Source organism: Mauremys mutica, chromosome 2 (assembly GCF_020497125.1).
Source record: "Mauremys mutica isolate MM-2020 ecotype Southern chromosome 2, ASM2049712v1, whole genome shotgun sequence".
NCBI lineage: Eukaryota > Metazoa > Chordata > Testudines > Geoemydidae > Mauremys > Mauremys mutica.
In genome coordinates, this window is record NC_059073.1 from 266,339,951 (window position 1) to 266,354,667 (window position 14,717).

General features: G+C 39.1%; 1 protein-coding gene across 6 annotated transcripts in view; it reads right to left on the reverse strand.

Annotated features, from left to right (window-relative positions):
- Nucleotides 1–14,717, reverse strand: part of ARHGAP12 (Rho GTPase activating protein 12) — a 143,698-nt gene that overhangs the window by 57,095 nt on the left and 71,886 nt on the right. For 3 of the 6 annotated variants that reach the window (XM_045006784.1, XM_045006783.1, XM_045006782.1), the window contains exons 4-5: nucleotides 8,425–8,565; nucleotides 6,515–6,595 (exon numbers count right to left, since the gene is read on the reverse strand). In XM_045006784.1, coding sequence (XP_044862719.1) covers nucleotides 6,515–6,595; nucleotides 8,425–8,565 — 222 coding nt within the window. The remainder of the gene's footprint in view (nucleotides 1–6,514; nucleotides 6,596–8,424; nucleotides 8,566–14,717) is intronic. The other 3 variants (XM_045006788.1, XM_045006787.1, XM_045006786.1) reach the window with 1 other exon arrangement.

Below are 14,717 nucleotides of genomic sequence, written 5' to 3' on the forward strand. Positions count from 1 at the left end.
AACATATTTACTGCCATTCTTCTGACAGATTTTAAACTGAAGCTGGAGAGAAATCCAAAAACTAAAAAATGTTTCTGCAACAAATTCTTCTTCCATTACTCATTTTTATATTTTTTGGTCATTTGAGGCTTGAGTTCATAATAATTTTCAGATGCTCTTTTTTACTTAAGTGCTCCTAGGTGAGTTTCGGGTTTTTGTTTGTTTTGTTTTGTTTTTTAAACCTGTCCTTATATATGCTATTTTTGATCTTCAAACAAAAAATGTTAAGACTTGCCCTTTTCCCCCTTTATATAGGTAAAGGGCCCAATGTCCTCCCCAGGTATGTATGTACACACAAGTTTGAGGCATCAGGTGCAATATGTGAGGCAGCTGCACCTGTCTATAGGGAAGAGGATGCCGCTGCACAAATCAACTAGAGATAACTCCTAAAATGGAGAATGAAGAGACACCCTAACAATCCAATTCCTTCACTAAACTGTCACACGTACTCTTTCCCCAACCTTACACTCCCAGCATCCCTTCACATTGCTAGTCTTTGAAGCATCATAAACAGCCTGTTCTCTGCAAGATCTTGCTGTTGTGCCTATTTATAATTCCTAACTAAGCAGAAGGAAGGTATTCTATCTATACCAAGATCTGACCACCCAGGCCCCATAAAACATCCAAAGTTGAAAAAACAAAGACGACAGGCCATTTACTCAGCTTTACTCTCATTTTTCAACAAGATACATCAGTGATATATGATCTACATTTTAAGATAGTTTCAGACTTTTTGAAGAAGTTTACACTTTTATGGCATACTGTCTTCTTTTATACTACTTTTACTCTAGATTAATCTCTTTGGCTGAATTTTAGATGACACCAATGCTAGAGCTTTCAGTTTTACACCCACGCTATAGAACACATTCCTTGAATCTCAGATTTATCTTCTCCTTTATTAGCAAGAAATGAAAGAAAAGGCTGATTATTAATTTAACACAGCTGACTAGCATCTTTTGTATACAGTATCCCAGGAAAACATTTAAACCTGAAACTTGAGTGCGAGGGGTGGGCGGGTGGGGAGGGGGGTGTTACTGTCCAAGAAATTCAAACCTTTCTGGAACCCACACAGAATAATTTTACCTGCTTAAGTGTGAGTTCATTAACATTTTTTAAAACCTACTACTTTTTCCAAGGGTCCACCACAGTGCATTAAAATTTAAGTTTAAAAAAACGGTCATCTCAGGATGCATGCCCAATCTGCCACCTATCCAGATTTTTTGGGATTAGTCCCAGTTTTGTCAGGGTGATTCCATGTGTTATGAGTAGAGCATTAAGGACAGTTATTGGTCCCAAAAATCACATAACATGTCATTACATATTAATCATGTAACAGTTGCAACTACAAAAAATGTTCCTTTTATTTAGCCACAACTGACTATTGTGTCAAAGGACCTTTGGACTGCAAGCAAACTAAATTATTGCCTTTTGTTAATTCAGCCCAAGCGCTTCTGATCAATACTGTATTCTTCAATGTTCCTTTCATATCTATAAATTAAGTCTGTCTCTTCCGTAACCACATTTATCGCCATGATAGTGGGTTTGATCAGCCTTTCACAGTTCTGCTCATCTGTTGGTTTTATCAAAGCTACTTTGCAGCCCTTGCTATTTTTATTAACGTAGTTCCTATTAGGGTCCCATGGATCAGGGTCCCACTGTGCTAAGCATGGTAGAGAAAAAGTAAAATGAAGACTACAATCCTTGCCCCAGAGAACCCTCAGTCCACGTGACAAGAAAACAGAATGCAGCAGATGAAGGAAAGACAAAAACAGTGGGGATGAGTTGGGAGGATGAGGTAGCAGTGAAGGGAACAGAAATGCTAAAATTACACCTCATCACTCACTTAACCAAGGTCAAGTGACATTCTCATCTAAAATTATGTGGTTGACAAGATTACTTATGACAGAGTTAGCTTAGAACTGATCTGACATCTAGCCAAAGGCCCTGTTCATGCAAACTACTTACGCATACGAGCAGTCTCATGGAGTTCAATGGCACTATTCGTTTTTGTGAAGTTATGCCTATGCATTAGAATTTGCAGGATCAGGACCCAAGACACTACTTTAAGTGGTGGATTTTCACAGTACTTTCATGAACCTTGATTATTTTCTAAAATATTGAAGGGGAAAATTAGAAATCAGATGGAAGCTACTGTTTTTAGCTCTAGATATGATTTCATGCAAAAATTTATTATTTTCATTAGCTAAAGTATAAATGGTTACTGGTTTTGCAGCTATTTTAATATACAAACTATTTAAATTGTTGAATTGGAAAGGTGTATATTATACCATTTCTTGATCTCCTCATCCTTATTTTAAATTTTGTTTCTACATTTCATTGAATGTTATTTTCTTAATATTACTTTGTTCTGCTTTTACATTTTTCAATTTTAAGTTGTGTGTAGTAGACAGCAGTTAGCATTCATTTGGCAGTACTGTGGCCTTTGAGACAGATGATCACAGGTTTGACTTTCAAAACCAAGATTCGGACTTATATCTAATGCTGACAGAGCAAAGTTAAGAAGTGAATAATGGACTGTTGGTCTAATCGGGTATCAAAAACTGAGGTCGTTTTCTGGTGACTGTGCTGTGTGTGGTGGGCCAAGGGGGAAATTGATGCTATGTTAATTTCTTGACAAAAGGAAGACTATCACCCAGTTTTTATGGTCTACATTGATACGTTTAAACTTTCTAAATATCAAAAACTGTGTGGTAGCTCAATGTTTAGAGATGAATGTGATGGAAAGACCGAGGAGTGTCTCTAGCGCACAATAGATTTTTTCCTTCACTCCTGTTTCACTTATTTTGTAATTTTCTCTCATTTTTGCTTTCTTTGACCTCAGTTTTTGCTTCTTAAATTAAACTTATTTTTATTTTAATTGCTTCATTTCAGGGATATATGACTGAGAGCTGGACTAGATAGATCAATCAATGGTCATATGTTCCTATGCCAGTGTGGGGTGAAAGACTGGGAATGCATGTTGGAAATAGGTCTGTTAGTTTCAATGTCCCTTTAACCTCTACTTGATTGTGCTGCATTCTTTCCCCTTCTCAAAATTATTTATTCAGTATTTTGTAGGTAGATAAAAGGAAACACTGTTAAACAATTTTTTAGGCAGCTAGTACGTGTTACTCCAGATTTTATATTTTTTCCTTTATAAATTATGCCTAATGTTCTCACAATTAAAACTAAGTGTTTTTAAACACATTTTTAACTCTTCATCTGGATTTTAAGCGCATGCAACATTTTTTCCTACGCACCTATTTTATTTCCCATATCAGGGCTATAAGATCCTGAAGTGGTGTATGGCAGAGGAGGGTTGAGGCTTGAGCTTCAACATGATTTGGATATACATACACTGGATGAATAAAGTGTGGAGGAGAAAACAAAGCTAATTAAGACAGCTGTCACAAATATTAGAAATTATTGGGGTGATTTAAAAAATTAATCACGATTAATCGCACAATTAAAAAAATTAATTGCGATTAATCACAGTTAATCAATCATAGAATATCAGGGTTGGAAGAGACCTCAGGAGATCATCTAGTCCAACCCCCTACTCAAAGCAGGACCAATCCCCAGACAGATTTTTGCCCCACATCCCTAATGGCCCCCTCAAGGATTGAACTCACAACTCCCAGGCTAATGCTCAAACCACTGATAGAATACATTTAAATATTTTTGGATGTTTCCTACATTTTCAAATATATTGATTTCAATTACAACACAATACAAACTGTACAGTGCTCACTTTATATTTATTTTTGATTACAAGTATTTGCACTGTAAAAAAACAAAAGAAATAGTATTTTTCAATTCACTTAATACAAATACCGTAGTGCAATCTCTATCATGAAAGTTGAATTTACAAATGTAGAATTATGTACAAAAAACTGCTTTAAAAATAAAAATGTAAAACTTTAGAGCCCGTAAGTCCACTCAGTTCTACTTCCTGTTCATGATTTCAATTACAAAACAGAATACAATATATCTGAAAATGTAGAAAAACATCCAAAATATTTAATAAATTTCAATTGGTATTTTATTGTTTAACAGGGTGATTAAAATTGTGATTAATCAAAATTAATGTTTTTGAGTTAATCACGTGAGTTAACTGCAATTAATCAACAGCCCTCGAAAAATATATATATATATATTTATTTAAAGTGTACTCTGTTTGATTTTCATTTAAAAATATAATTGTTGAGATGTGACAACTAAAATTTTCCAGTCAGCAGAATCTGTGTGGGATACAGGAAATAGTTTTCAAAATATTCTTTAAAGAATAATACATTTTGTTCATAATGTAGGGCCCTATTCAGTATGCTCATCTGTTGTAGTATAGTTAAGAGAACTGCTGTGGTCTATATGTAATTTTTTTTTTCAGTTCATGCTCAGATGGATGTCAGAGTAGGACCCCCCCCCAGCTTCAACAGTATACCTTTTCAGTTGTAAAAACAGCCAAAAAGTCTCCTAAAGTCTTTTCTTCTCCAACTCCTGACAGTTAAGAAGAGAAAAATCTTTTTCCTGAAACAGATCTTCAGTCTGTATTATGTTTTCCAATCCTTTACTTCCTGGATAAGTTTTGAACCAACTTCTAATAAATCAGGGGGTTTCCAGAGATGAGGGTTCAATTGTGCTCCTGCCTTTACTCACAAATCTCTATTATTCACTGTAAGTTATAGGTTGGGTAGTCTTAAGATCGTCTGTGGAAAACTGGTATACTAAATGACTTCTAGAATTTCAAGCTGTTATTTTAACAGTAGATAGGGCACTGGGTTATAGCGCGCGATCAATCGTTCATTTGTTTACACCAAGTTAATATTTGGTAAATTTTGGTAATTTCAGACTCATTTACCATTAATCATTCATTTAAAAGATGAAGATTATTTCCTAACCATGTAAACAGAGACTACTTTAATTAATTAATTCTTCTTATTGTGGTGGTGACTACAGGCCTCAATCACAACATCCTTATGTTAGTCCTTACAAACGCAGTGAAAAGACCATCTTTGCTTTAAGAACATAGAGTCTGAAGTAATGATGAGACAACAGGTGGATACAGACAAACAAGGGAAGCACGTGTTAACAATGAGGCAATTGTGTCTTTTCATTTTGGCTACATCTACACTTGGAACTGGGGATGTGATTTCCAGACACAGCAGACATACTCGTACTAGCTCTCATCAAGCTAGCACACTAAAAACAGTAGTGTAGCCATAGTAGTACAGACAGCAGCACAGGCTAGCCACGCTAAGTACATACCCACAGGGTCCAGGTAGGTTTGTATTTGGGGAGACTAACCTGAGCCGCCGCTCACGCTACTGCTACACTACTACTTGATGAAAGCTAGTATGAGTATGTCTATTCAATCTGGGAATCACACCCCCAACTCCAAGTGTAGTTACAATAACTAGTACAACCAGGCCCTGATCCTTGATTGGGACCTCTAAACTACTGCTTTACAAAACACACAGTACCTTGAGACACTGCCTTTTTCTACTCTTCTGCTTTAGATAAATTTCTATTGGGTTGGCACTGTGAACTGCAGTTCTTATATTAGAGCCAACAGTATCAATTATTTGTATAATTCAGATCCAAAACTGAATTAGTGTGCAAGATAGACCCATTCCACTCTGTCAAAAACACACTGCATTGAAAGTAGTGACAGCACGCAGCAGAAACTCATCTTTCACTTCCTGGATTAAATTTATATTATACAAATTGACTGCTCAAGGTGCTTTTGATAAAAGCAATTTGTTCAAGGGTATAAGACTGCAAATTACCGGACTGAAGCAACTGGGCAGTATTAGCCTGGTAGGTCTTTGGCTGCCACAAAATTTAAGATCTCTATTGGATTAGAGGATTAAAGAAAAATCTCCCTAACACATTGTGCGCAGATTACAGAAGAATTCCATTTAACTCCTTAGTAATTTAGAGGTCAGTATATTTGCACAGGCTTAATAAAGTTCTGTTAGAAAACTATCTTCCTTGTCATTTCCCACTTTGCTCAGGTCTCTCTTTCTTGGTCTGCTAGTATTGGTATTGCAACTTGTTTTAAAAGCTAGTTCATAGTTTCTCTCAAGGGCCTCTGATGAATATCTTTGTCTACAGAGCTGAGTTTAAAAAGTGAACACAATACTACTACTCATAAAAAATACTTTGAAAACAGTGCCTCTATAACAGGAAGGCCAATGCTAATGTGCAGCACTACTTGAAAAATACTGTTAGGCACAGAGGTAAGATTTTCTCTTGAATTTTTAACACTATTATACTGAATTATTTCTGATGTCACATCCTTCTTGATAATGAGTCTGTCTTCACAGAAAAAACCCCAAGAAGTGTCAAGAATAATTAAACATGGGGCATTAGCCACAGCTGAAAGAATACATCTGTTGTGAAGAACTCCCACCACAGATTTCTGAACGTTTACTGAAAGAATAACCAGTTGTCACCGTACTTTTGTTTTTGTTACCTTTGGCAGTTCCCATTCTGATCGTGATCCATCAGCACTGTAGTAATATGGTCTACCTTGTTCATCTACATGTTTTATCCACTGTAGAAATAAATGTGATAATAGGAAGTTTAATAACAGTGACAGAAAGACTGATATCACAACACATCTTAGATGCTTTGCATTCAAGCTTGAAGACAACTTGCAAATAATAAAATTCCATTTACTTCAGAAATATACCAACTTTGCACCCTTTTCAATTAGGCAAAACTAAAAAGCAATGAGAAAGTAAATCGTATGTGCTCTTTTTCAGTTCCAGGTCACATTCACTCTCAACATCTCTGTTGTAACTCCCCAGAACGTATAAACCTGTGATGTCACAGCGTTGAGATAAACAGATTTTTTTTAAAGTACAGTATACTGCACTCTTAAACTTAACCCTTTCACATTGAAAAAAGTCTGAGAACAGAATACAGACATTTATATAAAAGTCCTGCCACTTATCTGATCAAGCTCCATTAGGTTCCTGGTACGGCTAAGAGATGAGTTGTAGTAAGGGCCCATTTTAGAGATACTATTGCACAAAAGTATTGTTCTAAACCTTTAATTATTTAGTAAGAGTACTGGCAAGTAATTTATTCAGCTCCTTTAACTATTTGTCCAGAGGACAAGCAGTCTGCAGACCCAACATCTGTAACAGTGCATGCTCACAATTTCACTGAAAAGGAAGAGCTCTTAAGGGCAAAGTTCTTTGTATCAGGCCCTGATCCTAAAACAAGATACACAGACAGGCCTTTGAAGCCAGGCAGAGCCCCTCAGAAAACAGTGGGACTTCACACAGATACTCTTACAATAAATTCTTTGAGTCAGGAAATGTATTTTACTGTAAAGCATAAAGTAAATTTATAATGCTATACAACATAGCAGAGTAACACATTCTGCAGCACCTAGGGGCAGCTTAAAGAGAGGAAAAGCTCTGGTAGTGGTGAAATTCTGAAGTTTTTTCTGAAGTAAATTAAATTTATGACTTATTTGCAAGTCAATTTTGAGAAACTGAAGAATTAAACATGACAATTCATATCTCCTTAAAAGTACACTAGCTAAAACTTTCACAAAATTCAAGCCTTTACTAAAAATCTATTGTAATTTAAATTCTGCATCTTAAAAACGATTTTAGTATACAACATATTTCAGCAGCATATCCATTTCAGTTACATGAAATTCATAATTGTTTCAAAGAATTATTTAAAAAATAATTAAGAGCAGCGTTAATATGAACACAAACCAAAAAGATTACAAACTGTTTTACAAAACAGGGGTGTTATTCCTATTTTACAAATCAGGAAACAGTGTTATCGTGACTTGCCCAAAGTCAAAGTTAGTCAATGGCAGAAATTAGAACAGAACCCAAGTCTCCTGATACTGCTGTGATCTAGTCACTAGATTTTGCTGCTTCCCAAAGGAAGATTTAACAAGGTTACAAAAAGCAAAGCAACTATATTTTCAGCAGGAAACAGACCCAGGGAGAGTACTATATTATCAACCCTACACAGCACCATCAAAAGAAGTGTTTCTGAAAGACAGAAAGAAGAACATTAGAATGGTAAAGAATACGTTCCTATAACATCACAAAGAGGACAGAAATATCAAGAATTGTGCAATATACATTTGTGTGTAAATTAGAGCTGATGCCCCAAATCTCTCACTGAATTAGCATTAAGAAAATTATCCCCGAGGAATATCAATACAACATACACCAGAGCAAACTGTTAGTTCAGTTGCCAAAGTTGTGGACATTTAAGAACAAAGGAAGCCAGCAGTGAGGAAAGATTTTCACCACTGAAAATGAAACTGTATCGTCTTACAACTAAATTTACTGAAAAGGTTCTGCCAATTTAGAATATATGTGATGAGAAGAAAGGAGAATGTACCTTTTCATTAGTATAGTCATTGGTATATAAGGTTTGACCATGTTCATCCAATTCTTCTGACCAACCTTTTGGAGGAGAACCATACTGACTATCTGACTGGCTGTAACAAGAACTGTGGTCGTTTTCTTCAGATGAAAGCAGCTACAAGTAGTCAGAAACATACAAGCAAGTTTTAAGAATGAATATAGTTCAAAATCTGAAAGAGATCAAAGTTCACTTGGCTAGAAATAGGTTTTAAAATGTAGAAATAATTCGAAGGGTGTTTCCAGTTTTATTTAATACCGTTAAGTCAGAAAATAAATACATCTTTAGTGTTTAGAAACTTATCTGGTTATCACTAACTAGTTTCAAGACTTTGAATTTGAAAGAGCTAGATGACATTATAGAACAATGCTGTTTAGTATTTCCTGACATCAAACATCCATTCACAAAATTATTTTGGCATGTGTCACGTAACAAAGCAGCTTCAATTTAATTCATTTTCTCAAGGTTCCTGGTCAGTAAAGGCACCTGCATTTTATTAACATATTTCTATTTGACATTTTTGGGCTGATCCAGTGGTTTAACTGCTAGCAATCCACACAGTCTTGCATAAGACCTAGGGGGAGCAGATACCAGCTATTTATATCAAAATCTTACTCCCAAACTCAATGTACCAAACCCCAGGAATAACCTGAAGCCCCAGCGGTACCTGTGCTAGGTCCCAGAACCCTCTTATTGAACAGTTGTGCACATGCAATGGAACCTACGGTGCTCCAAATTTCCACTGGCAGTCCCTCCCACTCCTCCCCTCCCCCAACTCTGTTGCATATCACAGTGAAAAATTCAAAAGGTAGGTGCTATGCCAGGAGCAGCCTGACAGCTGAGCACCAGTATCTTTAAAATATAAGAAAAGGATCATTATGTGTAGGCGAGGTAAAGAATAAAGGCTTTGGGAGATGGATGATCAGGATATTCAGGGCATGTGGAAGAAAATTTGAGCAGGCATCTCTAACTTGATATGTCTCCTCCATTTACTTTTTTATGCATGTGATAGAGTAGTCCCAAAGTCAGATGTGCCATACACCAAAAACTCCGGCAGCCATCTTATCTATAGATTCCCTTTTAGATTCTCTAGTTCCCATCGCTGGTAGCAGTTCGGACTGCTTCACTATTCATAGGAGGTGACACATCTAGGGTTGCCAGGTGTCTGGTATTCGACTGGAACACCTAGTCGAAAAGGGACCCTGGCAGCTGCAGTTAGCACCGCCGACCAGGCCATTAGAAGTCCGGTCAGCTGTCCTGTGGGCAGGGGTGGCTACAGGCACCAGGTAAAGAAGCAGGTGCTTGGGGCGGCCAATACCAAGAGGTGGCATTCTGGCCGCCATTGGGGCGGCACGTCTGGGTTTTCTGCAGCGGGTCCGTCAGTTCCTCTCGAAACGAAGGACCTGCCACTGAATTGCCGCCGAAGAGTGGGGCGGCAGAAAACCTGGAGCCGGCCCTGCCTGTGGGTCTAAGGCAGGCTAGTCCCTACCTGTCCTGGCACTGCACTGCGTCCAGGAAGTGGACAGCAAGTCCGGCTCCTAGGCAGGGAAACCACGGGGCTCTGCACACTGTCCCCGCCCCAAGCACTGGCTCTGCACTCCCATTGGCTGGGAACTGCGGCCAATGGGAACTGGAGGGGCAGTAACTGGGTGCGAGAGCAGCGCACAGACCCTCCTGGCCCCCCGTCCTGGAAGCTGGACCTGTTGGCTGCTTCCAGGGTGCAGCAAGGAGCCAGGACAGGCAGTGATTGCATGACTTAGCCCCACTGCGCCGCTGACTGGGAGCCGCCCAAGGTAAGCCTGTGCCCCAACCCCGAGCCCCAACCCCCTACCCCTACCCCGTCCCCCCCACACACACACACAAACCAAGAGCACCCTCCTGTACTCCAAACACCTCATCCCCAGGACCATCCCAGAGCCTGCACCCACAGCTACAGCCCTCGCCCCCCCCACCACGCCCCAATCTCCTGCCCCAGCCCAGAGCCCCCTCCCACACTCTGAACCCCTCATCCCCAGCCCAGGGCCCACACCCCTTCCTGCACCCTAATGCCCTGCCTCAACTCGCAGCCCCATCCCACACTCTGAAACCCTTAGATCCAGCCCAGAACCCCCTCCTGCACCCCAAACCTCTCATCTCCAGCCCCACCCCAGAGCCTACACCCCCACCAGGAGCCCCCTCCTGCACTCCTCATTTCTGGCCCCACCCCAGAGTCCGCACCCCCAGTTAGAGCCCACACCCCCTCCTGCACCCCAATCCTCTGCCCCAGCCTGGTGAAAGTGAGTGAGGGTGGGGGAAGTGAGCCACTGAGGGAGGGGGAATGTATTGAGCAGGGGGCACAGCCTCAGGGTGGGCCCAGGGTGTTCGGTTTTGTGCGATTAGAAAGTTGGCAACCGTAGGCATATCATGTTACTCAACAACCCTGACAGTTAACACATAGCCATAACAGGCTCTAAAGGGAATGGCTCCTCAGCTAGAAAGATAGGGCCACGAGACAAGGTTTTGAGAGTGGGAAATCTGTAAAGCAGGAGGGAAGTGGCAGCTCTTCAGCTTTTGTAGCAATACAAAACAAGAAATTGGTTTCCTAGAATTTATATCTTTTAAAACAATACTAGTAATGCTGGTTCACCTGAATTTTGTTATACCCAAAAGACCTATTTAGTGTCTTGAGGAGGACATAGTGACTTTTCCTAAACAAGCATATCCATTTCTGCTGCACAGCTTCTCTCCTCATTCCATTTCTCATGGGCTAATGCCTCCCACCTGTGGAATTTGGAAGCAGCTCAATGTTGTTGCTGGAGGCCCAAGGACTGAGCTCTGTCCTTCAACTTCAAGCCACCAGATTCTCTGCCTTTGGCAGTGGGACAAGTTGGTAGTTCAATTTCTCCCAACCAGTGTGTTTCAAAGTCTTAAATTTCAACTACACAAAAGTGAATAAAAATAATCCCCCTCCCCACCCTGGTTCGGGTACATGGCAGTGTAGTGGTTTCAACCACCTGGATCTGCCACTGCAGTGCCTCCCTGCCAGACTCCTCTGTCCCCATTAAGGTATGGGAGAGCTGTCCTGCAAACACCTGGATTAATTCTGTGTTCCCTACATGTGGAGTTTGATGTGGAAGTTTGTAAATCACTTAAGGCTGAAAAGCCTTCGGGTATGTTCTGTCTGTCAGTTATAATCCATCCTTAGTTCTGAATATCAAGAGCTGCACTGAAGAGATCTTGACAGTTAAGAAATACTAGTGATAGGCCCAACCTGATAAAGCCTTAAATATACTGGTATCTGTAGAACCAAAATAGAGGACTGAGCGCTGTTTGGACTTTTCAGATATCAGTGCATCTTTGCAAATAATTTAGTGCATCTATATTCTGCTTCTGCCAAGCAGCTGCTACTACTACCACCACTATGCCACTGCGGAAATACCATACAGTTAAATCCCAGCAGAATACCTGTGAACGGAAGAACTCTGCTAGAATAAAGTCTCATCTACTCTACTATACAAATTCTGCCCTCAAGTTACATTCTAGTTAGGCACAAGTGTAACTATATAAAAGTTATCATCCTTGAGGATCACAGAGGCAAATGAATCAACTGGAATACCTTCTTCACATTTATCATGCAAAATCTTACACATGACAAAGGAATTTAGGTGGAATAGGTCTAAACTTTAATGAAATTCCTGTTTTGTGATTAGAAAATAAATCAAGTGAAGACATTTTATATTCTTTATCTGGCAGAAGCAGTTGAAGAAGAAGTTTAAGCAAGTCTGGGCACAGAACTGTACAAGAGACCTCCAATTCCAGGAATAACTAGGCTTCATGAGAACCCACCTCTCCCTCCAGCTGTGTGGGCTTGGAGAAAGGGAGAGAGAAACTGCAGGGAGAAGCCAGACAGAGACTTAAAAGCAGCTGCAGAAGCAGTTGAAGCATGAGCTATAAAATAATAATGATAGACTGCTTTCTCCAGTTTTCACTCTGGATATTCTCATATTCTCTCCGATGCTGACTGGCTGTTTGCTACAAACCCTCCTGTGTGCTCCCTCAGTCTCTTCACCGCAACTCCATTCCATCCGTCTTCCATGCTCCCCTCCTTCCTTCCTGCCTTACATCCTTACCCTCCTCTCTTATTGTGTTGGTCTTTTTAGCTATTCCCCTTACTAAACTGGAGCTACAAAATAAAAAACATCGTACCACCAACCTCCATCCCACACAAAACTAATGGCACTAACATAACAATTGCAAAGCATTCTTTAGTTCCTTTCCCCAACCTTTCATCTTCTTTGTCTATTTAGACTATAACTTCTATTTGTACAATGCTCAATGGTATCCTGTTCTCAGCTGGCTCCAAGCCACTGTTCTAATACAAATAAATACCATAGTGAAATAAATAACTTTGTGAAAGAATGAACGGCTTATTCAGTTTGTTCAATAATTGTTACAATTATACAACTGTTTTGCTTATACCACAGGACTCAGTGGATAATTAGAGATCAAACTTAAAAAAGGGAAAAATGAAATATTTGGTATCAAACCAATTACATTTTGGCAGGAAAGGTAGCTTTGAACCAATTTCACTTTCCTACCAACTACCTTTAGAAGGTTCACTCACTTCTAGAATCGTATGCTTTCAACTCAGAGCTATTCCCTTAATACAGAATTGCAGGTGTTCTTAAAAACTGAAGAGAAACATACAAAGTCACCTTCTCTATTCCAGTTTCTCTCTCAAAAATAAAAAATTGGCCTATGCAACTTCTAACATTCCTGACAACATAAAATTTCCTTTCTATATTATTATTTTTGTGACTCTTAACTCTATTCAAGATCAGTGGTAAAGAGCCTGTTGACATTCAATAAACAAACAATCATTTTTGTAGTAGTTCTTGTTATTATGCACTATGAAAGATTCCATCTGTTCTCATAGAACTACCAAAACTCCCAGAAAAAATATCCATAAAAAGGGTGCTACTGCAGACACATGAAGTTCTGGATTCTTTCACTGTTTTTCCACTTACTGTTTATCTTCCCTATCTCCATCATCCTTCGCTTGTTCATTATTTTATCTATGCTCTTAATAGGTTTTTTTAATTTCCCTTGTCCTCTGAATCTTATATGTTCATAAGAATGAAGTATTTTCACCCTTCTCTCCACATCCAATTCTCCATGGTCATCATATTGTCTCTAAACAGATCCCTGTATTTTTGTTCCTGTCTTCTATACAGGTCTATTGCAACTCCAGAGTTATTGTTCAGAGCTATGAGAAATATGAGAGTGACAAAATCACCAAATCCATTCCTTTGCAAGCGTTCATCCTCCCCTTACAATATACTTTCTACTGTTTGGGTCAGTTCAGTTTTACAAGTCTTGAGTAGTGCAGCTTTCACCACTTCCTTTTGAAAATTATTCCACAATTAAACTCATTAGGAAGTTGGTTTTTATTTCCATCACTCCTAATCGTAACTTTGTTTACAACCTTAAACAAGTCTTTTCCCTTTACCTATTTCAAATATTTGGCAAAGATAAAAACTAAGTATATCTAATTTTCAATCAGTCCCTACAGCCTTTGTTTTTGTTGCTCTTCTATGGATTGCCTAGAACTTTCTGCTAATGAGGTACCCAGAACAGCACATTCTATTATGTTCACTTCTAAGTACAGAGAAACCCATGCCATTCTCCATGACAAAATACCTCTGCACGTGCAGCCAGAAGTTGTATTACCCTTTTTGCTACCATACTGCATTCCTAGTTCAAACTTAACTCACTGCCCATACTCCCACATCACTTTACTGTCCAACATATTCACCCTGTAAATATCTGTTTTGCATTATTCTTCCTCAGATATATTAGGATGCATTGCCTAGGATGAAACTCAGCTAATAATTCCAACCTCCTATTTACTTTCTAGACTCCTGATTTTTAGGCCCTCATTCTTGATCATTAGGTCCTTTTTTTGTGCTAAATACCAAGAACTTGCAGAAAACTTCACTGGAACTATATTTGTTTTTCCTTTGTGTTTATCAAGTCCCCCGCCTGTCCATCTGAAGTGCAGCTATGATCTGAAACACTTTCACTTACTTTGCCTATAAAAAGGTACAGCTACATCAGTTTCTAATTATCTAAACTTTCCTTCCTAATCAAGGAGTTTCAGGACCAATAATGATCTAACTCAATTGCCATCTGCTTCAGTATAACCTTACACACTCGTCAGATCTAAGTCACCTTGCTTTCCCACTTTTCTGACAAAATTTAAGTGTCCAGCCACTTCTCCCATATATACA